The 27,820-nt window shown below is 38.3% G+C and overlaps 1 protein-coding gene across 1 annotated transcript in view; it reads left to right on the top strand.

The window, feature by feature from the left end:
* The window catches only part of DNAH12 (dynein axonemal heavy chain 12), a 245,562-nt gene that overhangs the window by 93,465 nt on the left and 124,277 nt on the right, over positions 1-27,820 (top strand). Inside the window, 11 exon segments of the mRNA XM_017894137.1 lie at positions 1,582-1,734; positions 2,004-2,243; positions 2,842-3,087; positions 3,440-3,559; positions 11,188-11,297; positions 14,434-14,617; positions 14,754-14,894; positions 18,457-18,540; positions 19,409-19,597; positions 23,663-23,782; positions 26,507-26,695. Coding sequence (XP_017749626.1) covers positions 1,582-1,734; positions 2,004-2,243; positions 2,842-3,087; positions 3,440-3,559; positions 11,188-11,297; positions 14,434-14,617; positions 14,754-14,894; positions 18,457-18,540; positions 19,409-19,597; positions 23,663-23,782; positions 26,507-26,695 — 1,776 coding nt within the window.

The raw sequence follows: 27,820 nt of genomic DNA, 5'->3' as shown, positions 1-27,820 counted from the left end.
TTGAACCAAGGCATGTTAGCACTTGGCTCCAGCATGTTGTCACCATTCCAACCAGAAATTGGCACAAATGCTACTGTGTCGGGGTTGTAGCCAATTTTCTTAATGTAAGTGCTGACTTCCTTAACAATTTCCTCGTATCTCTTCTGGCTGTAGGGTGGCTCAGTGGAATCCATTTTGTTAACACCAACAATTAGTTGTTTCACACCCAGTGTGTAAGCCAGAAGAGCATGCTCTCGGGTCTGCCCATTCTTGGAGATACCAGCTTCAAATTCACCAACACCAGCAGCAACAATTAGGACAGCACAGTCAGCCTGAGATGTCCCTGTAATCATGTTTTTGATGAAGTCTCTGTGTCCTGGGGCGTCAATGATAGTCACATAATACTTGCTGGTCTCAAATTTCCACAAGGAGATATCAATGGTGATACCACGTTCCCGCTCAGCTTTCAGTTTATCCAAGACCCAGGCATACTTGAAGGAGCCCTTTCCCATCTCAGCAGCCTCCTTCTCAAATTTTTCAATGGTTCTTTTGTCGATGCCACCGCATTTGTAGATCAGATGGCCAGTAGTGGTGGACTTGCCCGAATCTACGTGTCCAATGATGACAATGTTGATACGAGTCTTTTCCTTTCCCATTTTGGCTTTTAGGGGTAGTTTTCATGACACCTATGTTCTGGTGGCAAACCTGTTGTGAAAAAGCAAAAATAGACCTTTTTTTGAGCAGTTTTAGGTTCATAGCAAAATTAAGAGCAAAGTACAGAGTTCTCTTATTCCCCCACCCCGCTTATATGCACAGCCTTGGTCACTTAGCCCTACTTCTTCTAAAAGAAGTTAAATTTGAAACTCTCATGAAATGGACTCCATAGTTAGAGCTGACTGTAAATTATGTTTCTAAAAATTTCCAGCCACTATTCCAGTCATTGTGGGGACCCAGGAATAATTCAAATACTGCTGATATTGTCATTAAGCACCTTAAAGACTAATTGATGAGAAAAAAGAATGTACGTAATTAAGTATAATACAAGGTAGAAAGTGATACTACCGGTAATGAGAAATATAGAACAGTTTTATGGGTAAGTAGAAAATGGATAACATACCAAGTGTAAAAGGCAATAGCCAGGCAAATTATAGACAAAATTATATAATAAGTCATCTGTTTCTTTTCCCAATGATGGGTGCCATTTATAGATCTCACTTTCTGGTGTTTTACCCTCTTTGCGGTGAGCCATCCAGAATGTATCATTATTGTCCTCCACAACCATCTCCACAAACACTTCTAATTAAAACCTTTCTGAACCAATTTTACCCCACAAGGCTAGATTTTGTTTTAAAGGCAAATGGGATACCTATGAAAGTGTAAGAAGACACGGAAGTTTTGATACATTTTCACTTTTTTGAACATTTTAAAATGCTTTCTCTTTGAGCAGCTAGAAAAATTTGTGCTAAACATTAACTGAATAATGTAATTATATAATGGCTTCTCTGAAACTATGGAACAGACTAAATCCATTTGGTAAACAAGTGTCTGTTGATTTTTTAAATTTAACCATGGATTTCTTTTCACATGTATTTTTCATTTCAGATAGGTGCTTTCTATTTAAACCTTGGAGGTGCTCCAGAGGGGCCAGCAGGCACAGGAAAAACTGAAACCACCAAGGACTTGGCTAAAGCTCTTGCTGTACAGTGTGTGGTGTTCAACTGTTCTGATGGGCTAGATTATCTAGCAATGGGAAAGGTAGTTAAATTGCTGAATCAATAATATTAAATGTTACAAACGTACAGCTAGGTCTAATTGGATAAATGGAAGCAAACTCATGTTTAAACATATGAATGTGGTTTGAATATTATTTGGACTTTCATTTTAGGAGTAAAGACCTTGTTTTTATCCTTGGAACTTTTACTGAATTTAACTTTCAATTTTGACTTAAAGTGTTAGATATTTGTTTTAAGAGATGATATCCTTTCCTGAGAAAAAATTCACTTTCCTTTTTTCTTTGTCCTTAGTTTTTTAAAGGATTGGCTTCTTCTGGTGCTTGGGCTTGCTTTGATGAATTCAATCGAATTGAGTTGGAAGTGTTGTCAGTGGTAGCTCAACAGATCCTTTGCATTCAGAGAGCCATTCAACAGAAGTTGGATGTGTTTGTTTTTGAAGGGACAGAACTTAAGCTCAATCCGAATTGCTTTGTAGCTATTACCATGAATCCTGGTTATGCAGGACGCTCTGAATTGCCGGACAATCTTAAGGTAATTTTATTTATTTATTTATATTTTTGAGCCAGAGTCTTGCTCTGTTGCCCAAGCTGGAGTGCAGTGGCATGATCTCACCTCACTGCAACCTCCATCTCTCGGGTTCAAGTGATTCTCTTGCCTCAGCCTCCCGAGTAGCTGGGACTAGAGGCTCATGCCACCACGCCTGGCTAATTTTTTGTATTTTTATTAGAGACGGGGGTTTCACCGTGGTAGCCAGGATGGTCTCAATCTCCTGACCTCGTGATTCGCCTGCCTCGGCCTCCCAAAGTGCTGGGATTACAGGCGTCAGCCACTGTACCCCAGCCAATATTTTTTAAGAGTGTAAGTTTGTGAATTTAAAAAACCCAGCATAATCCATTCAAAATGATATTTCTTTCATAACATTGTAATTTCCCTCCCAAAACTTATTTAGACATCCAAAAAAAATTAACTGCATAAAAATATTAAAAGTACTACCAAAAAACCTATAGTTTAGAAAAAGGTGCTGCATTTGGAGAATAAGCTTGACAACACCACACCTTGAATGCTTATGCTCAGCTTAAAAACAGCTTCATTTATGTAAATGATATATTTCATTTATTTTATACTTCAGGTCCTTTTTAGAACAGTGGCTATGATGGTTCCAAACTATGCCCTTATAGCAGAAATATCCCTCTACTCCTACGGATTTCTGAATGCAAAACCTCTGTCTGTGAAAATAGTAATGACCTATAGGCTTTGCTCAGAGCAGCTCTCATCACAATTTCATTATGACTATGGAATGCGAGCAGTAAAAGCCGTTTTAGTGGCTGCTGGCAATCTAAAACTAAAATACCCGAATGAAAATGAAGATATACTTGTAAGTATTAAATATATGCATTGTGAAAGTTTCAGTAGGAAGATAATTTTCTTTAGTGAGGTTAATCAGGAACTACAAATAGGCACTTGAGAGGGTGTGCTTTGTCTTTTCGTATGAGGTTGAAATGGTAGTTTTTTGGGTTATGTTATTGTTATACTTCATATGAATATGAAGACTTTTTGGCTCGATAAGCATAGTGTTGGCTTTTTATTATAGGGATTCCATAAAGTAATGTAAAATAAACTTTGACTTTTGGCTGGGGGGTGCGGTGGGTCGGGTCAGGTCGGGGCGGGAGAAGTGGGGTTGCAAATGCTGGCAACTAACTTACATTGCACTTTTTGGGTAATTTTAGCTTCTTCGATCAATTAAAGATGTAAATGAACCAAAGTTTTTATCACATGATATACCTTTATTTAATGGAATAACTAGTGACTTATTTCCTGGCATTAAACTTCCTGAAGCTGACTATCATGTAAGTAAACACATGAAAAAGACTTATTCGGCATAATAAATTCATCTGATGACTCAATTGTTTACCAAGATTTATTAAATGAGTGAAATTATTCTGTTTTGAGGAAAATCCCCTATTTTGACCACTTATTGTTAATAACAGTAAGTAAATTTGGGTACCTTCTATTAAATGATACCAAAGTTAACCTGTCAAGATGTAGGTTAAACAGGCCAGGCACAATGGTTCACACCTGTAATCCCAGCACTTTGGAAGGCCGAGATGGGTGGATCACCTGAAATCAGGAGTTTGAGACCAACCTGGCCAATACTGCAAAACCCCGTCTCCACTAAAAATACAAAAAATTAGGCATGGTGGTGTCCCACCACTGTACTCCAGCCTGGTCCACAGAGTGACTGTCTCAAAAAAAAAAAAAAAAGTATTTATTATTATTATTATTATTATTATTATTGAGACAGAGTTTTGCTCTTTTTGCCCAGGCTGGAATGCAATGGCGCAATCTTGGTTTGCTGCAAGCTCTGCCTCCCGGGTTCAACCAATTCTCCTGCCTCAGCCTCCTGAGCAGCTGGAACTACAGGCAAGCACCACCACACCCAGCTAGTTTTATATTTTTAGTAGAGATGGGGTTTCTCCATGTTGGTCTGGCTGATCTTGAACTCCCAGCCTCAGGTGATTCGCCCAGCTCAGCCTCCCAAAGTGCTGGGATCACAGGCTTGAGCCATTGTGCCTGGCCGAGAAAAAATATTTTATTTTCTATCTTGTGATTTAAAATACTAGTATGCATACTGTAATAGTATATTACACTGTTGGGTAATATATAGTATTACATACTAAATACTATTGTGTATTTTATTAGGTAGAAATGAAAGTCTACGTAAAACGTAGTAAAAGAAGTAAAACGTCCTGTAGGTAACATAATAAGGCTTTGTTTCTCAAATTTAGGTAGTATGCTCACTTTATTTTTAAAGGAAACAGTCCTTAACACAAACACACACACAGTAACTATGGGTAGTGATGGATATGTTAGATTGTGGTAATCATTATATAATGTATATGTTCGTCAAATCATCATGTTGCACCTTGAATGTATACAATTTTTATTTGTCAATTAAAAATTAAAAATAACAAAAAGACACAAACCACTCACATTTCCAACTTCATGTAATTTATACATATTATAATGAAGCCTAAATGTGTATATACTCATCTGCTGCTTATAGCTGTTATAGAAAACCAAAATACAATTTAAAATTAATTACAGGCCAGGTGTGGTGGCTCACACCTATAATCCCAGCACTTTGGGAGGCCAAGGCAGGTGGATCACGTGGGGTCAGGAGTTTGAGACCAGCCTGGCCAACATGGTGAAACCCTGTCTCTACTAAAAATACAAAAATTAGCTGGGCATGGTGGTGCATGCCTATAGTCCCAGCTTCCTGGAAAGCTGAGACAGGAGAATTGCTTGAACCCGGGAGGCGGAGGTTGCAGTGAGCCGAGATCGCACCATTATATTCCAGTCTGGGTGACAGAGCAAGACTCCATCTTCACCTAGAAATAATAAAATAACATTACAAACAAAACAATCTCAAATTCAATTTAACACAATTAATGAAATAGGTGATATGTGCCTGAAACTAATTTGTCACTTTACGGGAATTTCTATTGTGAAATGTACAGTGAAGATTCTCTTGAGTTCAGCATTTATAAACCACCTTTTGCCAAGTGATGATTCAATTCTTCCACGTCTTCTCTTTACTGATAGGACTGCAACATCTTTTTGTTTGAGCTGTCAAATCATTAAGACATCACTTAACTTAAAGCCATCTTTATTTTTTTGTCTGTTTTTTCAATTCTTATGCTCAAATACTAATATGGATTTTATGGCAGATTAAGGTGACTATCAAGATGATTCAGGATGTGCTAGTATGATTTTTAAACACTGGAATGAAAACATAAAATTTTAATATTTTCTTGAAGAACTCTTATATACTCTTATGAATATAGCAATGAATCCATAGATTCCAGTTGGAAAATAGTGCTAAATGGCCTTTTGCTTTTAATGTGTTCTATATTTGTTTTACTGACTTTTAGATTTCAAAAAATGTTTATCACTCCATTTTATCTTCTCTGTTGGCTTTATAGTTTTACCTTAGTGATCACTCCACAGATTGCAGTATATATCCTTGGCTTATTACAACTTTACAGTTAGTATTTTACCAGTTAACAAAAAATATAAGCACCTTAAATGGTATAGTTTCATTATCTACTTACTCCTGTCCATTATGCTATTGTTGTCATATGTTTTACTTCTATGTATTTTGTAAACACCACAATACATTGTTGTTGTTTTCTGCTTTAAGTATTAGTATTTGGAAAAAAAAAAAAAAAAAAAAGCCTTTTATGCTACCCTTTCTAGTGCTTTTATTCTTTCCAGCAGATAGATGTTTTCATTTGGGGTCTTTTATCTTTAACCTAAAAAACATCCTGTAGTATTTGTGTGTATGTGAGTCTTCTGGCAACAAATTCTCTCACCTTTCGTCTGTCTGAAATGTCTTTATTTAATCTTTATTTTTGAAGAATATTTTCACGGATATAGAATTCTAGATTGTCAAGGCATTCCCCGCCCAGCCTGCCCCGCCCCCAGCATTTAAAGATGTTACTTCATTGACTCCTGCCGTTCAGTGTTGTGCTTAGAAATCCAGCATTTTTCTTATTTATGCTCCTCTGGTTGTTTTCATATTCTTTTTTTCTTTTCTTTTTTTTTTTTTTTTTTTTTTTTTTTTTTTTTTTTTTTTTTTTTTAGTTTTGAGCAGTTTGACTATGTGCCAAGTTTTGTTTTGTACTTTATTGCCTAGGATTTGCTATACTCCTTGAATCTGTGTGTTGATGTGTTTTGTCAGAAAATTTTCTTTTCTTTTTCTTGAGCCAGGGTCTCACTTTCACCCAGGCTGGAGTGCAGTGGCATGATCAAAGCTCACTGCATTGTCAACCTCCTAGGTTTAAGCAATTCTCCCACCTCAGCCTCCCAAGTAGCTGGGACTATAGGCGTGTGCCACCACACCCAGCTAATTATTTTATTTTTCATAGAGACAAGGTCTCACTTTGTTGCCCAGGTTGGTATCAAGCTCTGGGCTCAAGCAGTCTTCCTGGCTCAGTCTCCCAAAGAGTTGTGATTACAGGCATGAGCCACTGTACTCGGCCAGAAAATTTTCAGTAATTATCTTTTTATGTCCTAATTTTTTCTGCTTCCTCCTTCCAGAACTTCAGTGACATGTATATTAGACCATTTTATATAGTTTCATGTGTCTCTCATGGCTCTTTTTTTTTTCTTTTGTTTTTCATTACTTTGTCTCTGTACTTTAGTTTGAATACTTTCTAATTGACCTATCTTCAAGGTTAGTGGTTCTTTCTTTGGCTTTGTCCAATTTGCTGATAAGCCCATTCAATGAATTCTTAATTTCACATATTTTGATTTTTTTAGTTCTAGTGTGTCCAATTGGTTCTTTTTAGAGATTCATTTTTTCTGCTAAAATTCTATATTTTTTCCTCTATTTTTTCTATCTTATAATCTATTCTTTTTTATACTTTGTAAATGTATTGTCAAATTCTTATCTGTTAATTATGACATCTGGGTCATCTATAAGTTTGTTTTGTTTGTTTTTTCTCTTGGTCATCAGCTACTTCTCATGACTTTGTTATTTTTTTGGTTCTGTTGTGAAGTGAATATTTGGAGTCAGGGTCTTGCTCTGTTACCCAGGCTGGAGTACAGCAGTGCAATCACGGCTCACTGCAGCCTCCAACTCCTGGGCTCAAGCAATCCTCCTACATCAGCCTTCTGAGTAGCTGAGACTACAGGCATGTACCATCACACCTGGCTAATTTTTTGTATTTTTAGTAGAGAGGAGGTCTTGTGATGTTACCCAGGCTGGTCTTGAACGCCTAGGCTCAAGCCATCCACTCACTTTGGCCTCCCAAAGTGCTAGGATTACAGGCATAAGCCACTGCTCCAGGCCTATTTATTTATTCATTTTTAAAGGAATTTCAACTTTTAGATTCAAGGGGTACATGTGCAGGTTTGTTTCATGGGCATAATCATGGTGCTGAAGTTTGAGGTATTATTGATCCCATCATGCAGGTACTGAGCATAGTACCCAATAGTTAGTTTTTCAGCCCTTGTTCCCCTCCCTCTCTCTTCCCCTTAGTAGTCCCCAGTGTCTGTTGTTGCCATGATTATGTTCATGAGTACCCAATGTTTGCCTACCACTTGTAAGTAAGAACATGCAGTATTTGGTTTCCTGTTCCTGTATGAATTTGCTTAGGAGAGTGACCTCCAGCTGTATCCATGTTGCTGCAAAGGACATGATTTTGTTCTTTTTTATGGCTGCATAGTATTTTATGGTATATATGTACATTTGCTTTATTCATTCTACTGTTGATGGGCACCTAGGTTGATTCCATGTCTTTGCTGTTGTGAATAGTGCTGTGGTAAACATAATGCATGCATGTGTCTCTTTGGTAGAACAATTTATTTTCCTTTGGATATATACCCAGTAATGGGATTGCTGGATCAAATGGTAGTTCTGTTTTAAGTGTTTTGAGAAATCTCTAAACTGCTTTCCATGGTGGCTGAACTAATTTGCATTCCTACCAACAACATATGAGCATTCCCTTTTCTCTGCAGCCTTGCCAGCATCTGTTGTTCTTAACTTTTTAGTAATAGCCATTCTGACTGGTATGAGATAGTATCTCATTGTACTTTTGATTTGCATTTCTCTAACAGTTAGTGATGTTGAACATTTATTTATATATTTGTTGGCTGCTTGCATGTTTTTTGAGAAGCATCTGTTCATATCTTTTGCCCATTTTTAAATGTTTTTTTCCCCCGTTCAATTGTTTAAGTTCTTATCAATTCTGGATATTAGACCTTTGCTGGATGCATAATTTGTGAATATTTTCTCCCATTCTGTAGGTTGTATGTTTTTTCTGTTGATAGTTTATTTTGCCATGCAGAAGCTCTCTAGTTTAAATAGGTCCCACTTGGTCAATTTTTGTTTTTGTAGCAATTGCTTTTGAGGACTTAGTCATAAATCCCTTCCCAAGGCCAATGTCCAGAATGTGGATTGCTAGGTTTTCTTCTAGGATTCTTATAGTTTGAGATCTTAACTTTTCAATCCATATTAATTTTTGTATATGGTGAAAGGTAGGGGGCCAATAATTCTTCTGTATGTAGCTAGCAAGCCATCTTAGCACTATCGACTGAATAGGGAGTCTTTTCTCCATTGCTTTTGTCCACTTTGTTGAAGATCAGGTGGCTGTAGGTGTGCAGCTTTATTTCTGGGTTCTCTAGTCATTCTATTGGTCTGTGTCACTATTTTTGTACCAGTACCTTACAGTTTTAGTTACTGTAATCTTACAGTTTGGAGTTGGGTAATGTGATTCCTCTGGCTTTGTTCTTTTTGCTTAGGATTGCTTTGGCTATTCAGGCTCTTTTTTGGTTCCATCTGAATTTTAGAATTTTTTTTTCTAGTTCTGTGAAAAGTAATCATGGTAGCTTGATAGGAATAGCAGTGAATCCGTAGATTGCATTGGGCAGTATGGCCATTTTAACAATATTGATTCTTCCAATCCATGAGCGTGGGATGTTTTTCCATTTGTGTCATCTGTGATTTCTTTCAGCAGTGTTTTGTAGTCCTCCTTGTAGAGATCTTCACCTCTTTGGTTAGATGTATTCCTAGGGTATTTGCATGTATGTGTGTGTGTATGTCTATTGTAAATGGAGTTGCTTTCCTTTTCTTTTTTTTTTTTTTTCTGATAAAGAGTCTCTGTTGCCCAGACTGGAATGCAGTGGTGCAATCTCTGCTTACTGCAGCCTCCTGAGTAGCTGGGATTACAGGTGCATGCCACTAGCACCCAGCTAATTTTGTATTTTTAGTAGAGATGGGGTTTCACCATGTTGGCCAGGCTGGTCTCGAACTTCTGACCTCAAATGATCCACCCGCCTCGGCCTCCCAAAGTGCTGAGATTACAGACATGAGCCACCACACTCGGCCAGATTGCATTCTTGATTTGACTTTCAGCTTGAATGCTATTGGTGTGTGGAAATGCTACTGATTTTTGTACATTGGCTTTGTTCCTGAAACTTTACCAGAGTCATTTATCAGTTTTAGGAGCCTCTTGGCAGAGTCTTTAGGGTTTTCTAGGCATAGAATCATATCGTCAGAGAAGACAGATAGTTTGACTTCTTTTTCTATTTGGATGCCTTTTATTTCTTTCTCTTGCCTGATTGTTCTGGCTAGGACTTCCAACTTTAAGTTTTGATAGTATGTTAAACATTGTGTATAACATAATTATACAGGCTAAGGTGTTTTGTTTGTTTGTTTGTTGTTTTTTGTTTTTTTGAGACAGTTTCGCTCTTGTTGCCCAAGCTGGAGCGCAGTGGCGCAATCTTGGCTCACTGCAAGCTCCGCCTCCTGGGTTTAAGCGATTCTCCTGCCTCAGCCTACTGAGTAGCTGGGATTACAGGCGCCCACCACCATGCCCGGATAATTTTTTGTATGTTTAGTAGAGACAGGGTTTTGCCATCTTGGGCAGGCTGGTCGCGAACTCCTGACCTCAGGCGATCCGCCCACCTTGGCCTCCCAAAGTGCTGGGATTACAGACGTGAGCCACCGCACCTGGCCAGGTGGTATTATTTTCCTGCAGAAAAATCATGTTTTTTCCCCCCTATTTCAGGTAGCTAGGTTGCATTGCTAATCAGTTCAATTGAGAGTTGACCTAAGTCAGAGTTTTGTTACAGCATTATTAAGCTGTGGTTTACTTCTGGTTTCAAATGTCTTCAGAGTAAGAGTTGTCCTGCCGTATGATTGGCCCTTCCCTGTAGTAGGATTTTGGGATCTAAGCATTCTAAGACTAAAGACATCTCTCTATGTGTCTTTCCAGCTGAACCCTTGGTCTCTTGTGTCACTACATGCTGAGCAAAAGCATGGATAGTGGGGAGAACCAGCTTGGCATTTGGGCTCCTCCAAATTCAAATATGTCACATAGCCCACACAACCATTAAAATCTCTATTGGTTTCTTCTTACTTTGGCTATGTCCTTCTGTCTATAGCAGGCCCAATCCAATATCTACTATGTCCAGACTTAGAAAACGTCCCTGGGGTGAAAACAGCTGTTGCTTTGTACTTACCTAGGAAAGGCTCGTCATCCCTTTCTGAAACTGAGTTCTTTTATATTCATTTGCATCCAAAGTACTTCTATGTGTTTAAATTTTTTATAATTTTAAAAACTTACTTGTTTATTTCTGGTTACTACAGTGTGAAGGATTGTCTGGCATGTCTTTCTATATCCTAACCAAAAGTGAAATTCTGGGAAACACTATTAAAAGGAGTTGTTTTCATGCAGCATACATCCAGTGCTATGAAGCTATGATCATTCATAACTTATAATAGGGAAGACTAATATATTAAAAGTATTTTGAGTCTATACGTTTCTCCGTTTGATTTGAAAAAATAACAAAGTTTTAAGAAATAAACAATTAAGATTTTTTTTACTAGTAAATTTAAAATCTACACTTGTAAGACAGGTATGACATGATTTATAATGTGTGGTAGAAATGCATTACTTTTTTTTTTCAGGAATTTTTGGAATGTGCTCATGAAGCCTGCAATGTACATAATCTTCAGCCTGTTAAATTTTTTCTTGAAAAAATAATTCAAACATATGAAATGATGATTGTTAGACATGGGTAAGATTATATATTGCTATAGTTAGATGTTATTTCTTGATTAAACTGTTAAAACAACTAAAATCCATGAACCAAAGACTGGCAAACTGATTAGGTGAGCTTGAGAGCAACCCCCGCCCACCCCCCCAGCCCCCCAGTGGCTTAAAAGGCAAAGGTTTATTTCTCATACTACATGTCCAACAAGGGTTGTTAAGAAGTACTCATTCAGTGACCTAGCACTAATAAACACCACCATTTGCATAAAAACATACTCTTCCCTTCCCAGGGAGGCACCTAAAAGTTCTAATCAATAAATGAACCAGACTCAAAGTTCAGGATCCCTAGATGACAATGCATGATAGCCTTTGTATCATATCTGGAAGCTGTTCCTCTTGATCCAGAAACCTACAACCTAGAAAGACAAGTTATCTTTTCTCCACAAACCCGGTGCACAATAGTGGGCTTACCAGAACAGGATTACCAGAGCAAACACTCTCATTCAGAAATTGAAGAATAGAAGACACAGCCAACACATTCTGTGACAATTCTGAAATCCAGCTGGTCACGTGAGGGTCCCAGTTCCTAGAGATGGATTGATTGTGAAACTAATAGAGTTTAAACGTCAGGACCTCTCACTTGTAGGGCCTCATCCAAGGAGCCATAAGCATTTTGTATATGTGATTTATTATACAGGGTGTCATTAAAGTGGCTATGGACATTTCGTATTTATAATTATATAAGTAAAAGTTATATATGTTATATAAGTAAAGTTGTGTGTGTGTGTGTGTATATATATATATTTATTTATTTATATTTACTTAGAGAGCCACCTTTCTTAAAACCTGGATCTGCTTCTGCTTGATTTTTGCTACCTGGGAGGGACTTTCCAGTTTAATTCTTCATGAGCCTTAGTTTAACCTTCTGAGAGGTCTTTCCATTTCCATTTTCTTCTCTGGGCACATGTGAAGTAGGCAATAGAGAAAATACTGTTCTTGGGAGCTGAGAAATGTTTTCAGCCTGCTTCCTGCCTGTAGAAAGTTGGGATCTCAATGGTCACAAATTTTTTTAAAGGTAGGATTACAAAAACATTATGTAAATTTTAAACAAATACAAAAATAGAGGAAATAGTACAGTCAACCCTTATGCATCCAATACCCAAGGATCATTTTCAAAATTATTTATTATGTATTTTTGAGATGTAGTCTGTTGATATTGCCCAGGATGGTCTCAAACTCCAGGGCTCAAGCGATCCTCCCTCCTGAGCCTCCTGAGTAGCTGGGACTACAGGTGCGCACCACCACACCTAGTTCCCAAGGATTATTTAAGTCTTGAACATTCACATGTGTTTTAGACTAGACTCACAGTTTTTTTGGTCAGTAAACTCCCTCAAAGACAAACAGCTTTTTATCTATTTGATTCTAGGCAGCTCCATATTCCTATATCCATAACTACTGCCCTTATTAAGCCATACCTTTTAAAATTTCCTTGAAGTATCCTTGACCTTATCAGGCTTTGTGGAGGGAGCCACAATCTTAGTCTGTTTTTCATGAATCATTTTATCCTCCTGAAATAATGATTCTGGGAATTATATTCTTTTTTTTTTTTTTTTTTTTTTTTTTAGGCAGAGTCTTGGTCTATCACCCAGGCTGGAGTGCAGTGGCAAGATCTTGGCTCACTGCAACTTCCACCTCCTGGGTTCAAGTGATTCTCTTGCCTCAGCCTACTGAGTAGCTGGGATTATAGGGGCATGCCATCACACCCAGCTAATTTTGGTATTTTTAGTAAAGACAGGGTTTTGTCATGTTAGCCAAGCTGGTCTTGAACTCCTGACCTCAAGTGATCCACCCACCTTGGCCTCCCAGTGCTGAGATTACAGGCATGAGCCACCCGGCGCATATTAATTCTTCATGGGTTTTAATAATATGATACAACAACCCTACCCTTGATTTGATCCTTGATGCCAAACTGAGTTTTAACAGATTTTTGTTGAAAGGTTTTCTTAATTTTATCTTTTACCAATTGCGAATGAGAATAACTTGATACATTCAATTCTAGAAGTCCCTGAATTTCTGGACTCCCTCTTTCACTCCTGCTTGCAAACTGGCCATGTTTTTTCCTGGGCTCATTTCTTTGTTATGGTTCTTTTTTAAGTGAAACTAGTACCTGCCATTATATACTAATAACATTCTGTTTACTGTCTTTTTCACCTGAAATTCTAATTTCCTTAGGTAATTAGCTGTCTTCCAGGTAATCTCAAGGAATACATTTACCAAATGTTTCATCATTCATTGCATAACAATAATTGCCCATATCTTAGGTTCTGATAACAGTTAGTTTGTCACTCATAACCTGGCCTTTAAGCCAATGCCACAGTAGGTTTTTTTATTATTATTATTATTATGGCAAGAACACCCTCCCCCCTTCTAGGTACCAACTTCTGTTATTAAGGATGGGCGAGGATATTCTGTAAGAACTGTCAACATCCAAATGTTAGTGATTTAAAAAACAAAGATTTATTTCTCATTTATACATAGTAGGTTACCAGGGCAGCCCTGCTCATTATGACCACTCAGGGCCCAGGCTATTAGAGTAAGCAGCACCTCAACATTGTGGGTCACAGCCATGCTAGAGGGAGAAGGGAGCTCTGTGAGGTCTCTAGCTGGCAATTACCTATCCCCGCTTGGAAGTAATGCCCTTCATTTCCATTTATTACTCGTTGGTTAGAACTAGTTACCTAGTCTTTCCACAAGAGGGCCAGAAATCCTATATGTGCCAGGAGGGAGGAGATCCAGAAATAGTTAGTAAAGAACACTTACAGTTTTATGGCAAATGAAGACTTTGGGAATATAAATCTTTCCCATTTCACTCCTTAGGGGGCTTCAGGTTTGTTTTTTTTAAGAGTGCACAGATATTAAGTTTTCATTGCCATTTGAAGATTCTTTATTACATTCCCTTTTGGAGAAAATATTAGTGTGAAGAATTTGATTTAGAGTCAACCAGTTCAGAAATTAAATATGTTTTCTTCATGTCTGAGAAAATTCATATGCTTTCAAAAATTGTAAGTAGTAATTATCACAGGGTAATGTTTTATATACTGATATAAATTATTTAACTTTTTAAAGACTCTTATTGTATAATTATTTCTTTTCCTTCATAGTTTTATGTTAGTAGGAGAGCCTTTTGCTGCTAAGACAAAAGTTCTGCATGTGCTGGCGGATACGCTAAGTTTAATGAATGAACGTGGCTATGGAGAGGAAGAAAAGGTCATTTATAGAACTGTAAACCCCAAATCTATTACTATGGGCCAACTTTTTGGACAGTTTGACCCAGTGTCTCATGAGGTAACCTAAATATAAGTATTCCCAACTGTCTTATGGGAAGTGCGTGTTAAAACAAGAAATGTGAAGTATTTTCATAGTTTCACTCCTAAATCCAATTTTATGAGGCAAGCTTTTTAATTCTTTTTTTTCCCCTCAGTGGACTGATGGTATTGTGGCTAACACTTTTAGAGAATTTGCCTTATCAGAAACATCTGACCGGAAGTGGGTTGTATTTGATGGTCCTATTGACACTTTGTGGATAGAGAGCATGAACACAGTATTGGATGATAATAAAAAGGTAAATCATGATCAAAAGAGAATCAGATTCAGCCATGATTAAGCAATTTTATATGTTCAACAATTAATCAACTAGGACTCTATTTAAAATAAAGGATGCAAAAATAAAGGATACAGCAAGTGGAGTAGGTTTATAAATTCTCTTTTCAATGAAAACTGTGCTATAGTAAGTACTTGGCTTAATAATGAAAGTATAGTGTATTAAAATTACTGGTAGCCAGAAAACATAGTAATCTAGGGTGAGAATAAGTTTGTTAAGAGAACTTCATCAGTCTTATGGTTTCTTATAGAACTTTAATATTTTAGGATAAAATAACAAAAGCCTAATTCCTTTTGAAAACATGGAATGCTTCAGTGTTTATATATAGTATATCACCTTAGGCGCTATGAGATATACAAAAGAACTAGAAAGTGAAAGTATTCTAATATTTATTTTAATTGAGAGACAACATATGTAAAGTATAATATGTATACCAATTTCAAGTGTAGATTCTATGATTTTTTAAATGTGTTTGTACACTCACAAAATCATCACCCAAAAAATGATACATGGAATTTCCTATACCCTACAAGTTTCACTCATGTTCCTTCCTAGTTTGTTTATCTTCCTCCAGAGATAATCACTCTTCTGACTTCTATGATGAATTAGTTTTGCCAACTCTTGAACTTCATATATTGGAATCATACTCTTTAGTGATTTTTTTTTAAATCAACGTATGTGTGATGTTCATATTGTTGTAGTTCAGTTTTGTTAACTTATTTCTTTTATGCCTATATTAGTATCCTAGTATGTGAATATATCACAAATTATTTCCATACTTACATGAAATGACTGCCCTACTAAATAAGCAAACTCATTTAATTAGCATTTAAAGATATACTCAAGGCCAGGCTCGGTGACTCATGCCTGTTATCCCAGCACTTTGGGAGGCTGAGGCAGGTAGATCATTTGAGATCAGGAGTTCGAGACCAGCCTGAGCAACATGGTGAAACCCTGTCTCTACTAAAATACAAAAAAAAAAAAAAAAATTAGCTAGGTGTGGTGGCACGCACCTGTAATCCCAGCTACTCAGGAGGCTGAGGTGGGAGAATCACTTGAACCCAGGGGCAGAGGTTGCAGTAAACCGAGATCACACCACTGCACTTCAGCCTGGGCAACAGAGTGAGACTCCATCTCAAAAAAAAAAAAAAAAAAAAGATACACTGAAGTACTTTGTCATAGGTGGTTAGTCATTCACACATTCACATTCCTTCTTTCATTCATTCAGTAATATTGGTTGAGCTGAGGGTGGAAAGTAAATGAAGAAGCAGGAAGGTTATTCTAATTGTAGAGTGAAGTCTAAGGGTTCAGAGTCAAGTGGATGGATTGTCTCTTACTGCATGAGAGGGAATTATGAAAAGACAGTTATAGGTGAGTGTATAGATTTGATCGTGGAAATTTGAAGGCAAATCGTTCTGATGATTTCTCTTTTCTTCGTGAAGTGATGGGCCTTGGTTCTTTGCAGAATTGAGGATGAAGGAAGAGATCAGCCATTGTGGAAGATGGGAAAGAGAGCTATCTAGGAAAACATAGAAGCATTTCTGGCTAGCACTGAGAGCCTGACTGAGTAGAAGACCATAAGTTATTATTGGTAGTACCAAGGTCTGCCTTTGTGAGATACTCTCTGCCAGTCTAAGCAGCTTAGGCATAGGTAATATTGCAGACCTGGGAATATAGTAAGATTTTAAAGATATTGACATGCGAATGGTAGAAGCACTAGACCACAAGACAGAAGCTGCCTAATGAAAGAAGTGAAAACATCAGGGATGTGAAAATCTTGTGAAAATGAGGAGCAAGTATAGTAGGAGACAATGAATGAAATAACTGGATGGATTGGAGGCTGTGGGCAGAGACTGAGATACTTGAATTTAATATTTCAGAATTGTGTAGTATTTCTGGAGAGAAGGTCCCAGATACATAAAGTGGACAGCTGGAGTGGAGCAAGGTGGTCAAGAATCTGATGGACTGCTGTGTTGAGATTCTCAGTCTTTATAAACACCAGATCAGGCCAGAGTTATAGTAGAGAGAGAGATTAGGCCAAGTCCCAAGGACTTTAGCTATTGAGGAGGGAATCACTGGGTGCTGTTGAGTGGCAGGAAAAAAGCAGGGGTTGTCAAGGGTTGTAACTGGGGTGGAATAGAAGTAGTTGGGAAACAACACAGGGCAGTGAGGAGAATGCTGACCCTACCTTTCAAATTTGTGGAGAGTTAGGAGGATGTCTGCTGAAATAATCTGGTCAAAGATTAAAAGTATACTAGACGAGTACGTCCAGTAGAACTTTTTACAATACTGCAACTATCTGCGTTCTCTGAGAAGGTAGCCACTAGCCATATGTGGCTACTGAGCATATGAAGTGTGGCTTAGTGCAGTTGAAGAACTGAACTTTAAATTTTATTTAGTTTTGGTTAAAATTAAATATAAATAGCCACATATGACTAGCAGCTACCATATTGGACAATCTACCTCTAAATCATTCATTTATTTTACAGCTAAGAAACTGAATCCACAAATGTTAAGTTTCTCATTGTTGACATGTGATTAGATAGGGGCAAAACTGGAACTAAAAGTGATGATTGTAAAAGCAGAAAGGAAGCAATGAAAACTAAATGTAGAAGAATTTAAAAGACTTAGTAATAAGTTAGTTTAGGTATCAAGTTAATAATAATTATTAATACTATTAAAAATTAATGATAATTCCAAAGGTGCAAGCCAAACAGATTGAGGAGATAGGATGGCTTTAATAATAGACAAGATAGAAATTCGAGGGAAAGGAAGCAGTGGATAAATTCAGTTTTTGACATGTTTAAAAAAAGAAGAAATGTTTTAGATTAAGAGAGACCAAGGAGACATAAAAAACTCAAGACATAGTCTTGGATTGAATTTTGCTTTCAACTGAGGAAATCTGAGTATTGACTATTAGATGATAATAAAGAATTATTAATTTTGTTAGGTGTGATAATGTTATTGTGATTACATAGAAAATATACTTATTTTTTGGAGACACTGGCACTTGGATGTGAAATGCCATGATGTCTGTAATGCTCTTTAAAATGTTTTTTTAAAAAGGCAATGGCAGTATGGCAAAATCTTAACATTGATTAAATCTAGGAGCTGGGTATATGAGTGCTCATGCTATTCTCTATTTTCTATTTTTTAATTTAATGAAAAGGTCTATGGTCACTTTATAAATTCAGGAGTATTTCACTTAATTTTCTTAATAGCTGATATTTGTATAGGATTTTATATATTTTGGACTTTGTCTTATAGTCCCCCTTCCCACAGTTATACAAGAGAGATATTATCCCTGTTTTATAGATGAAGAGACTGAGATGCGGAGATGTTAAGTATTTGCTTAACAGTAATAATTAACAGGGCTAGACCTAGAATTAAGATTTTCTGGCTTCCATTCTAATTCTTAGTCCATTATATCACAGGAGCTACTTTATCTTATACATAGTATAAGTTTTTATCTGAGAAGCTTGAAATTTAAAAAAATAAATGTTTGAAAAATAATTGCCTTTAGCTTTGCCTTATGAGTGGAGAAATCATTCAGATGTCCCCCCAAATGAGCCTCATCTTTGAAACAATGGACCTTTCCCAGGCGTCCGTAAGTTCATAATTTAATACAATAGCAGTTTGTTCATTTCTTCATCTTTAATTTAGCCAATAAATATTTTTTATTATATGTCAGAAAATGGGTTAGGCACTGGGAATACAAAGATGAATAAGACACAGTTTATACTTGTTTAGGGAGAATGAGAAGCATGTTAATAAATAATCCCAATACACAGCTACATGTTAGTGCTTTAAGAGTGTGAAGAGGATGGCTGGGTATAGTGGCTCACACCTGTGATCCCAGCACTTTGGGCAGATCACCTGAGGTGGGAAGTTCGAGACCAGCCTGACCAACATGGAGAAACCCCGTCTCTACTAAAAACACAAAATTAGCCGGGCATGCTAGTGCATACCTGTAATCCCAGCTACTCGTGAGGCTGTGGCAGGAGAATCTCTTGAACCCAGGAGGCGGAGGTTGCAGTGAGCTGAGATCATGCCATTGCACTCCAGCCTGGGCAACAAGAGCGAAACTCTGTCTCAAAAAAACAAACAAAAAAGTGTGGAGAGGAGTGAGCATCTGTGAGGAGGATGGATAGAGGAGCACCATGGAAGGTAACTGAGTGTTTGATCTGTTTTTGAGGAAGATGTAAGATTTCTCCAGGGAGATTGGATTTGGAAACCTAGGCGTTTCCAAATCAAGATAATGTTTAAAGATATGGAGCCTTTACATGTCTGGGGAACTGAACTGCAAATAGTTTTCTGTATGGGGAACGTCTAGACTGTGTGAAGCTCTGTGAGGCAGATGGAAGCTAGATTATGAAGGATCTCCATAAGTCATCCTAAGAAGTAGTTGATAATTGCCAGGTGCCACTGGTATAAAAGCAACAGTGCAACAAGAAAATTTTGTCTTTTTTCTCTAGCCTGCCACTGTAAGCCGTTGTGGTATGATTTATTTGGAGCCCTCACAGTTAGGATGGGAACCGCTTGTGTCTTCTTGGTTGAATTCACTGAAAGGACCTCTGTGTGAACCAGAACATCAAGCTCTTCTGAAAGGACTTTTTGCCTGGTTAATACCACCCTCTTTAAAGCAGCGTAAGAAAAAATGCAAGGTAACGCTATAATTCTCTGACCTATTCAAGTTTCTTTGTTTCCATTCAACTTGACTAAGTCTAAAGTCACAGTGGTTGGTAGAATGAATAACTAAAACCAGTTTGTCCCTAGGCATTTACTATCCACTGTTGGTTTTATATTGCTCAAGTTCTAGCTGAATAACTCAGTGGTTGAATTTATTCCCGCTAAACTATTTGTGTACAACCATAGTGTCTGAAGCTTGACAAATTCTAATTACTTTTTGTATTTCAAATTATTTTAAATATGTGCCTCTAAAAACTCACTTGTATATTTAGTGAGTTTATGAGTTATTTAATATTTAGTAGTTTATGAGAAAACTTTACATATTGTATTAGCTTCCCAGGGCTGTCATAACAAATTGCCACAAACTTGATGGCTAAAGCTACAGACACAGTGGCTCGCTCCTATAATCCCAGCACACTTTGGGAAACTGGGGTGGGCGGATCACTTCAAGTCAGGAGTTCGAGACTAGTCTGGCCAATATGGTGAAACCCTGTCTCTACTAAAGATATAAAAATTAACCAGGCATGGTGGTGCATGCCTGTAATCCCAGCTACTCAGGAGGCTGAGGCAGGAGAATCACTGGAAGCCAGGAGATGGAGGTTGCAGTGAGCTAGGATCATGCCACTGCACTCCAGCCTGGGCAACAGAGCGAGACTCCGTCTCAAAAAAAATCCCCAAAACCCAGAAAACACCCCAAAACCAGAAATTGATTCTCTCACAGTTCTGGAGACCAGAAGTCTGAAATCAGGATGTTTGTAGGGCTATACTTCCTCAGAAGCTCTAAGGGAGACTCTTTCCTTACCTTATCCAGATTCTGGTAGCCTCAGGTGTTCCTTTGCTTATGGCTACATAACTGCAACCTCTTCTTCCATGTTCACATGGCCGCCTTTTTTTTTATTTTTTAATTTTATTTATTTATTTTTGTGACAGAGTCTTGCTCTGTCACCCAGGCTGGAGTGCAGTGGCGCGATCTTGGCTCACCGCAACCTCTGTCTCCCAGGTTGAGGCAGTTCTCCTGCCTCAGCCTCCCAAGTAACTGGGATTATAGGCATGTGCCACCACACCCAGCTAATTTTTTAGTATTTTTAGTGGAGACAGGATTTCTCCATGTTGGCCAGGCTGGTCTTGAACTCCTGACTTCAGTTGATCCACCCACCTCAGCCTCCCAAAATTGTGGATTACAGGCATGAGCAATTGCACCCGGCCAATATTCACATGGCTTTCTACTCCACATGTCTCTTCTCCATGTGACACTTATAAGGACTTAGATGTAGCACCCACCAGATAATCCAGAATGACGTCTTCCTCCTGAGATTTTTAACTTAATTGCTTCTTTGGAGACCTTTTTCCATATAAGATCACATTTATGGGTTCCTCAGATTAGAACATGGAAATATCTTTTGGGGACCATTGTTCAACCACTACCACCATCACCTACACACACACACACACACACACATATTAGCTTCTTACATGTAAATAAATATATTGATATAGAGTGAGGAAAAGAGATACTCGGTTTTATCCTAAAATGTTGTTTTAGGGATAGAAAAAAGTGCTATTTAAAAGAAAAAAGGAACAATTCCACTTTATGAAGAGCCTGTATAGTGTCTTCATAGTATAAGATCACATTTATGGGTTCCTCAGATTAGAACATGGAAATATCTTTTTGGGGACCATTGTTCAACCACTACCACCATCACCTACACACACACACACACACACACATATTAGCTTCTTACATGTAAATAAATATATTGATATAGAGTGAGGAAAAGAGATACTCGGTTTTATCCTAAAATGTTGTTTTAGGGATAGAAAAAAGTGCTATTTAAAAGAAAAAATGAACAATTCCACTTTATGAAGAGCCTGTATAGTGTCTTCATAGAGAAAATAGACAAAGTTCCTTGCAGTTTTAAAGCTCTAATGCTATATGTTGTAAATAATACAAAATAGGCTCCACCTTTCCATGTAATGAGTAATGGATTTTCTTCTCATAGTTCATTCTCATCCAGTCAGTCCCCAGACTTTTTTTTTTTTTTTTTTTTTTTTTTTTTTTTTTTTTTTGAGACAGAGTCTCGCTCTGTCACCCAGGCTGGAGTGCAGTGGCACGATCTCAGCTCACTGCAAGCTCCGCCTCCCGGGTTCACGCCATTCTCCTGCCTCAGCCTCCCGAGTAGCTGGGGCTACAGGCGTCCACCACCTTGCCCAGCTAATTTTTTGTATTTTTAGTAGAGACGGGGTTTCACCATGTTAGCCAGGATGGTCTCGATCGCCTGACCTTGTGATCCGCCCACCTCGGCCTCCCAAAGTGCTAGGATTACAGGTGTGAGCCACTTTTTTTTTTTTTGAGACAGAGTCTTTGTCTCCCAGGCTGGAGTGCAGTGGCACTCCACCTTTCCCCCACCTTTCAGATTCAAGTGATTCTCATGCCTGAGCCTCCCAGATAACTGGGATTACAGGTGCAATTACAGGTGCACGCCACCACACCTGGCTAATTTTTGTGTTTTTTTGTAGAGATGAGGTTTTGCTGTGTTGGCCAGGCTGGTCTTGAACTCCTGGCCTCAAGCATTCTGCCAACCTCAGCCTCCCAAAGTGCTGGAATTACAGGCACGAGCCACTTGGCCCAGGCCCCAGGATCTATTGATTTTCCCTTCTTGATAACGTTTATACCTGTCTTCTTTCCATCCATGTTTCTGCAGCCACCTCCTCGCCCCACCCTTCCGGTTATAGTATCCCAATTCTGACCATCATCACTTCCTACCTGAATCAATACAACAGAGCTGCTCTGGTCCAGTCTACATCCTGCTACAGAATGAAGTTTCCAAAACACAAATCCTTTCTGTCTATTCCTTTATTTAAAATCCTCCGTTGGAATTCTCTTCCTCTTGTAATTAAGTCCTGAAAACAGTGTATAAAAACCTTTTAGGATCTGACTCTTGTCTATTTCTCAAGCCTATTTTTGGGGCATTCCTCCTTCATATCCTATTTTCATAACCTACAGAATCCCCTTAATAATCTGTATCTGCTCACATCTCCATTTCTTTGTATACATTCCCCTGCCTTGAATATCCTTCCCTTGTTCACCTGGCAAACTTACATTTTCCTTCTAAATTCGGCTCAGCTATTATTACTTCCTCCAGGAAGCCCTCCTTGATATATCTCTCTCCCGTTTTCCTCTTTTTGCACTCTTTCAATTGTTTATCCCAAGCACTCTAGTAGCCTCCTCCTACCCTGAGACTTTCTCTGTCATATCATTATTATATTATTTTTGTCTATTCAATTGTAATATCACCCATTTTTAGGGATTCTGTCTTTTATTTCCATATCTCTTAGCTTGCCACATAGGTATAGTGTGTTTTTCATAAATGTTTGTTGAATAAATAAATGAATGAATGGCTCTTAGGGACTTCATTTCTGCTATCCTTAGAACATTGTTTATTCTCTTACAGTAGCTAGTTTTCATTTATCAGAGAATTTAGAATGTGTTATGTGCAATTGTACAGTTATGTATAATTGTGTAATGTAATATGGGAAACTAAAATATTTGAGAAATATTTTATCATGACTACTTAAAGTTTTTAAGTTTAAATATTATAAAGACCTTATGAGGCTAGGTGTGGTGGCTCATGCCTGTCATCCCAGCACTTTGGGAGGCTGAGGCAGGAGGATTGCCTGAGTCCAGAAGGTTGAGGCTGCACTGAGCTGTGATCACACCACTGTACTCTAGCCTGGGCAACAGAGTGAGACCCTATCTAAAAAAAAAAAAAAATAGCCTGGTGGTGTGCACCTATAGTCCTAACTACTTAGGAGGCTGAGGTAGGAGGATCTCTTAAGCCCAGGAGTTGGAGGCTGCAGTGAGCTATGATTGTGCAACTGGACTCCAGCCTGGGTGACAGAGTGAGACCCCATCTCAAAAAAAAAAAAAGACCTTATTAAAACCATGTATGCCTTTATCAGTTTTTAAAAATAAAATGTTTATCTTCTTATTTTCTAAATAAGATGAAAATTAAGAAAGTTATCTTATTTTCACCTTGCAGGAACTGATTCCTACCAGCAATAGCAATGTGGTTGTATCTCTCACACGCCTCTTTGAAGTGCTACTTTGTAATGTGGTAGAAAATGATCCTACTAGCAAGCACATTCGTGTTTGGATTATGGTTGGTTTTATACTTTATGTAGTTTTAAATTACAGAATAAATTATACTTCTGGTACATGATGTTTATATTGAGAAAAACATGATAAGATCCAAAGCTGTTTTTTTTGGTGAGCATTAAAAGAATAGCTTGAGTCACTAAAGTTGCCCTGACACCTGGTATTCTGCTATTAAAAAGCACTTTAAAGAAATTAAAATGTCAGAAGGAACCAAAACTATCCTTTTTTTTTTTGAGACAGAGCAGAATCTCACTCTGTCATCCAGGCTGGAATGCAGTGGTGTGATCTCAGCTCACTGTAACGTCCACCCTTCTCCCCAAGGTTCAAGTGATTCTCCTGCCTCAGCCTCCCAAGTAGCTGAGATTACAGGTGCCTGCCACCATGCCTGGCAATTTTTTGTATTTTTAGAAGGCGTGGAGTTTCACCATCTTGGCCAGGCTGGTCTTGAAATCCTGAGCTCCAGGCTGGTCTTGAAATCCTGAGCTCGTGATCCAACTGCCTTGGCCTCCCAAAGTGCTGGTATTACTAGTGTGAGCCACTGCGCCTGGCAACTATCCTGTTTGTTTGTTTTTGTTGTTTTGTTGTTTTGTTTGAGACGGAATCTTGCCCTGTTGCTCAGGCTGGAGTGCAGTGGTATGATCTCGGCTCACTGCATCCTCTGCCTCCTGGGTTCAAGCGATTCTCCTGCCCCAGCCTCCTGAGTAAGCTGGAATTACAGGCGCATGCCACCAAGCTGAGCTAATTTTTTTTATCTTTAGTAGAGATGGGGTTTCACCATGTTGGCCAGGCTGGTTTCAAACTCCTGACCTCAGGTGATCTGCCCACCTTGGTCTCCCAAAGTGCCAGGATTATAGGCGTGAGCCACCACGCCCGGCCAACTATCCTATTATTTATGAAAGATTACAATTTTATCAACAATGAGATGATGTAATATTAAACAAATTTGGACATTAGGTGAATTAATTAAATTAATTAATTAATGTTAAGCCAGCATGTAGACAACATAAAAGCTAGCTATGAAAGACCAGGAGTAGGCCGGGTGGTGTGGCTCATGCCTGTAATCCCAAAACTAGTGTTTTAGCTTTCTTCCATATCTATCAGTGTTACCATTTATAAAAGTATCACGGGAATAGTTTACCTGTATAACCTTCAAGTTTCATTTTTCCTGAACATTTTATTCTGTTGGTAAACCTAAAACCTAAACCTTTTAAGTGGTTCAGAATCACTTCAAGAGAGTTATATAGATTGATACCTAGGTGAAGTTTTTCTCTGAATATATGTTTACTTTTGGACTAGATAAGGCATGTACCTAGAGTAAAATTCAAAAGGCAAAAGTGGGTTTTCCCCACTTTTCCACAGCAGTCCCCCAGCCACACTGAAGGCAGCTAATATTACCAGTGCCCTATATAGAATTCTAGAAGTATTTTGTGCACACACTCTTTTACATGTATACATTTTTAAATACATTAGCATACATTATGCACTGATTTGCATCGTTTCTCCATTGTAATATGTCATTTTCATATTAGTGCTTATAGAGTGACCTTCTTTTTTAACAGCTGCGTGTATTTGAGTGTATTAGAATCCAATTAAGCAGACCATTATTGAAGAACAATTTGGGTTGCTTTTGATCTTTTGCTATTACAAATAGTGCTACAGTGAATATTCTTGTACATGTATCATTTTCACAGGTGGAAATATATTTGAGTATAAACTCCCACAAGAGAAATTCCTAGGTTATTTGGTACAGACATTTTATTTATTTATTTTTATTTTAAAAAATATTTTGTAGAGATGGGGTCTTACTATGTTGCCCAGGCTGGTCTCAAATTCCTGGTGTCAAGCAATCCTTCTACCTTGGCCTTCCAAAGCTCTGGGTTTACAGGTGTGAACCACTGTACCCAGCCAGTATGGGCATTTACAATTTTGATAGAGGCTGGGCGCGGTGTCTCACACCTGTAATCCCAGCACTTTGGGAGGCCAACGTGGGTGGATCACGAGGTTAGGAGATTGAGACCATCCTCGCTAACATGGTGAAACCCCATGGTGGTGGGCGCCTGTAGTCCCAGCTACTTGGGAGGCTGAGGTAGGAGAATAGCTTGAACCTGGGAAGCAGAGGTTGCAGTGAGCTGAGATCGCACCACTGCACTCCAGCTTGGGTGAGAGAGTGAGACTCCGTCTCAAAATAGAAAAAAAAAATTTTTTTTTGGATAGATATTGGGCCAGGCATGGTAACTTATGCCTGTAATCCTAGCACTCTAGGAGGCTGAGGCGGGTGGATTGCTGAGTCTAGGAGTTCAAGACCAGCCTGAGTAACATGGCAAAACCCTGTCTCTACTTAAAAAACAAACAAAAAAAATTTAGTCAGGCTTTGTGGTGTACGTCTGTAGTCCCAGCTACTCGGGAGGCTGAGACACAAGAATCACCTGAACTGGGGAGGCTGAGGTTGCAGTGAGTTGAGATGGTGCCCCTGTTCTCCAGCCTGGGCAACCAGAGTGACACCCTGTCTCAAAAAAAAGAAAAGAAAAGAAAAGAAAGACATGTATTTTGATAACAATTGCCAGAGAAATGACTATGTGACTTAGCAGTGCTCCATTCCACTTTATTTACATTTATGACCTTGTTCAAGTAGGTTGAGCACATCCTGATATATTGAATTTTGGTTACATTTCTTCTAAAATGCCTTTTAAAATAATTGCTATAAGTTAACATTTTTCTCCACCAACAGGCTTGCTTCATATTCTCTTTGATTTGGTCGATTGGAGGAAGTTGTGATACAGATGGCCGTCATGTTTTTGATGCTTTCATACGATTAATCATACTGGGAAAAGATGAAGAAAACCCAGTGCCAGATTCTGTGGGTAAATGGGAATGCCCATTTGATGAAAAAGGCCTGGTCTATGACTACATGTATGAGGTATGACGTAAAAAGCTTGGTATGGCAAGATAGAACACAAAGGCTTGGATCAGCAGACAAAGCTCCTGGGTTTCCATTCTAGAGTGATTTTGACTCCTGTGGTGAGCTTTTTAAGCTCCCTTCTTTTTAGTTTCACCTCCCATAACTTGTTGGCTGTATAAATAAATTGGCTTTAATAATATTTGTATAATTTCATATTTAAATTAAATTTATCGTTCAATTTTATTAAATAAGTCCCCAAAGCATTTTTTAAACAGCAAGTATTTGAATAATTATTTGATTCATACAAATTTTATTTCATTCCCCATAAGATCTAGATAGAGCATTAGTTACAATTTCTTCTAAATCCCAAGTTTTATGATAAGGAAGTAAACCTAAAAAGATTAGTGACTAGCAGAGCCAGAACTTGACACAAGTTCTCCTGATAGTGCAGGACCCTTTCCCCAAAACCAGGCTAACACAGAATTTTAAGAATATGGCCAGAAAGAGAGTTTCATCCTCATTAGCCATAGCAGGAAGTCAATAAAAGTGAAAAAGAGGTGGTAACACAAGAATATTCTTTAAGAATCGAAAATAAATACCAAACTATCCAGCTTAGAGAAGGTAAAGGTCTCTAGGAAGGGGAAAGTGACAGTAGGGAAATGCTGTTTTTCTTAACCTTGTACATCTTTTGACTGTAAAATCTGTACATCTATAATGTTGATAAAAATAAAAGCTAAAACTTAATACAAATATGAATTACTAAAGAAACATTCACCCAAACTTACAGTTACCACAATTCAAACATATAACATACATGTACAATTTGCTCGAAAATAGGAAAAGATTTTGAGATTCCAGCCACAGCTCCGAAATAGGGTCCTAGGGGGCTACTTTGGCAGGTATTAAAACTTTTTTTTTTTTTGAGACGGAGTCTCGCTCTGTAGCCCGGGCTGGAGTGCAGTGGCCAGATCTCAGCTCACTGCAAGCTCCGCCTCCCGGGTTCACGCCATTCTCCTGCCTCAGCCTCCGAAGTAGCTGGGACTACAGGCGCCCGCCACCTCGCCCGGCTAGATTTTGTATTTTTTTAGTAGAGACGGGGTTTCACCGTGTTAGCCAGGATGGTCTCGATCTCCTGACCTCGTG

This window comes from Rhinopithecus bieti, unplaced genomic scaffold (genome assembly GCF_001698545.2).
Source record: "Rhinopithecus bieti isolate Rb0 unplaced genomic scaffold, ASM169854v2 scaffold_21649, whole genome shotgun sequence".
NCBI lineage: Eukaryota > Metazoa > Chordata > Mammalia > Primates > Cercopithecidae > Rhinopithecus > Rhinopithecus bieti.
This window is presented reverse-complemented; position numbering and strand designations above follow the sequence as displayed.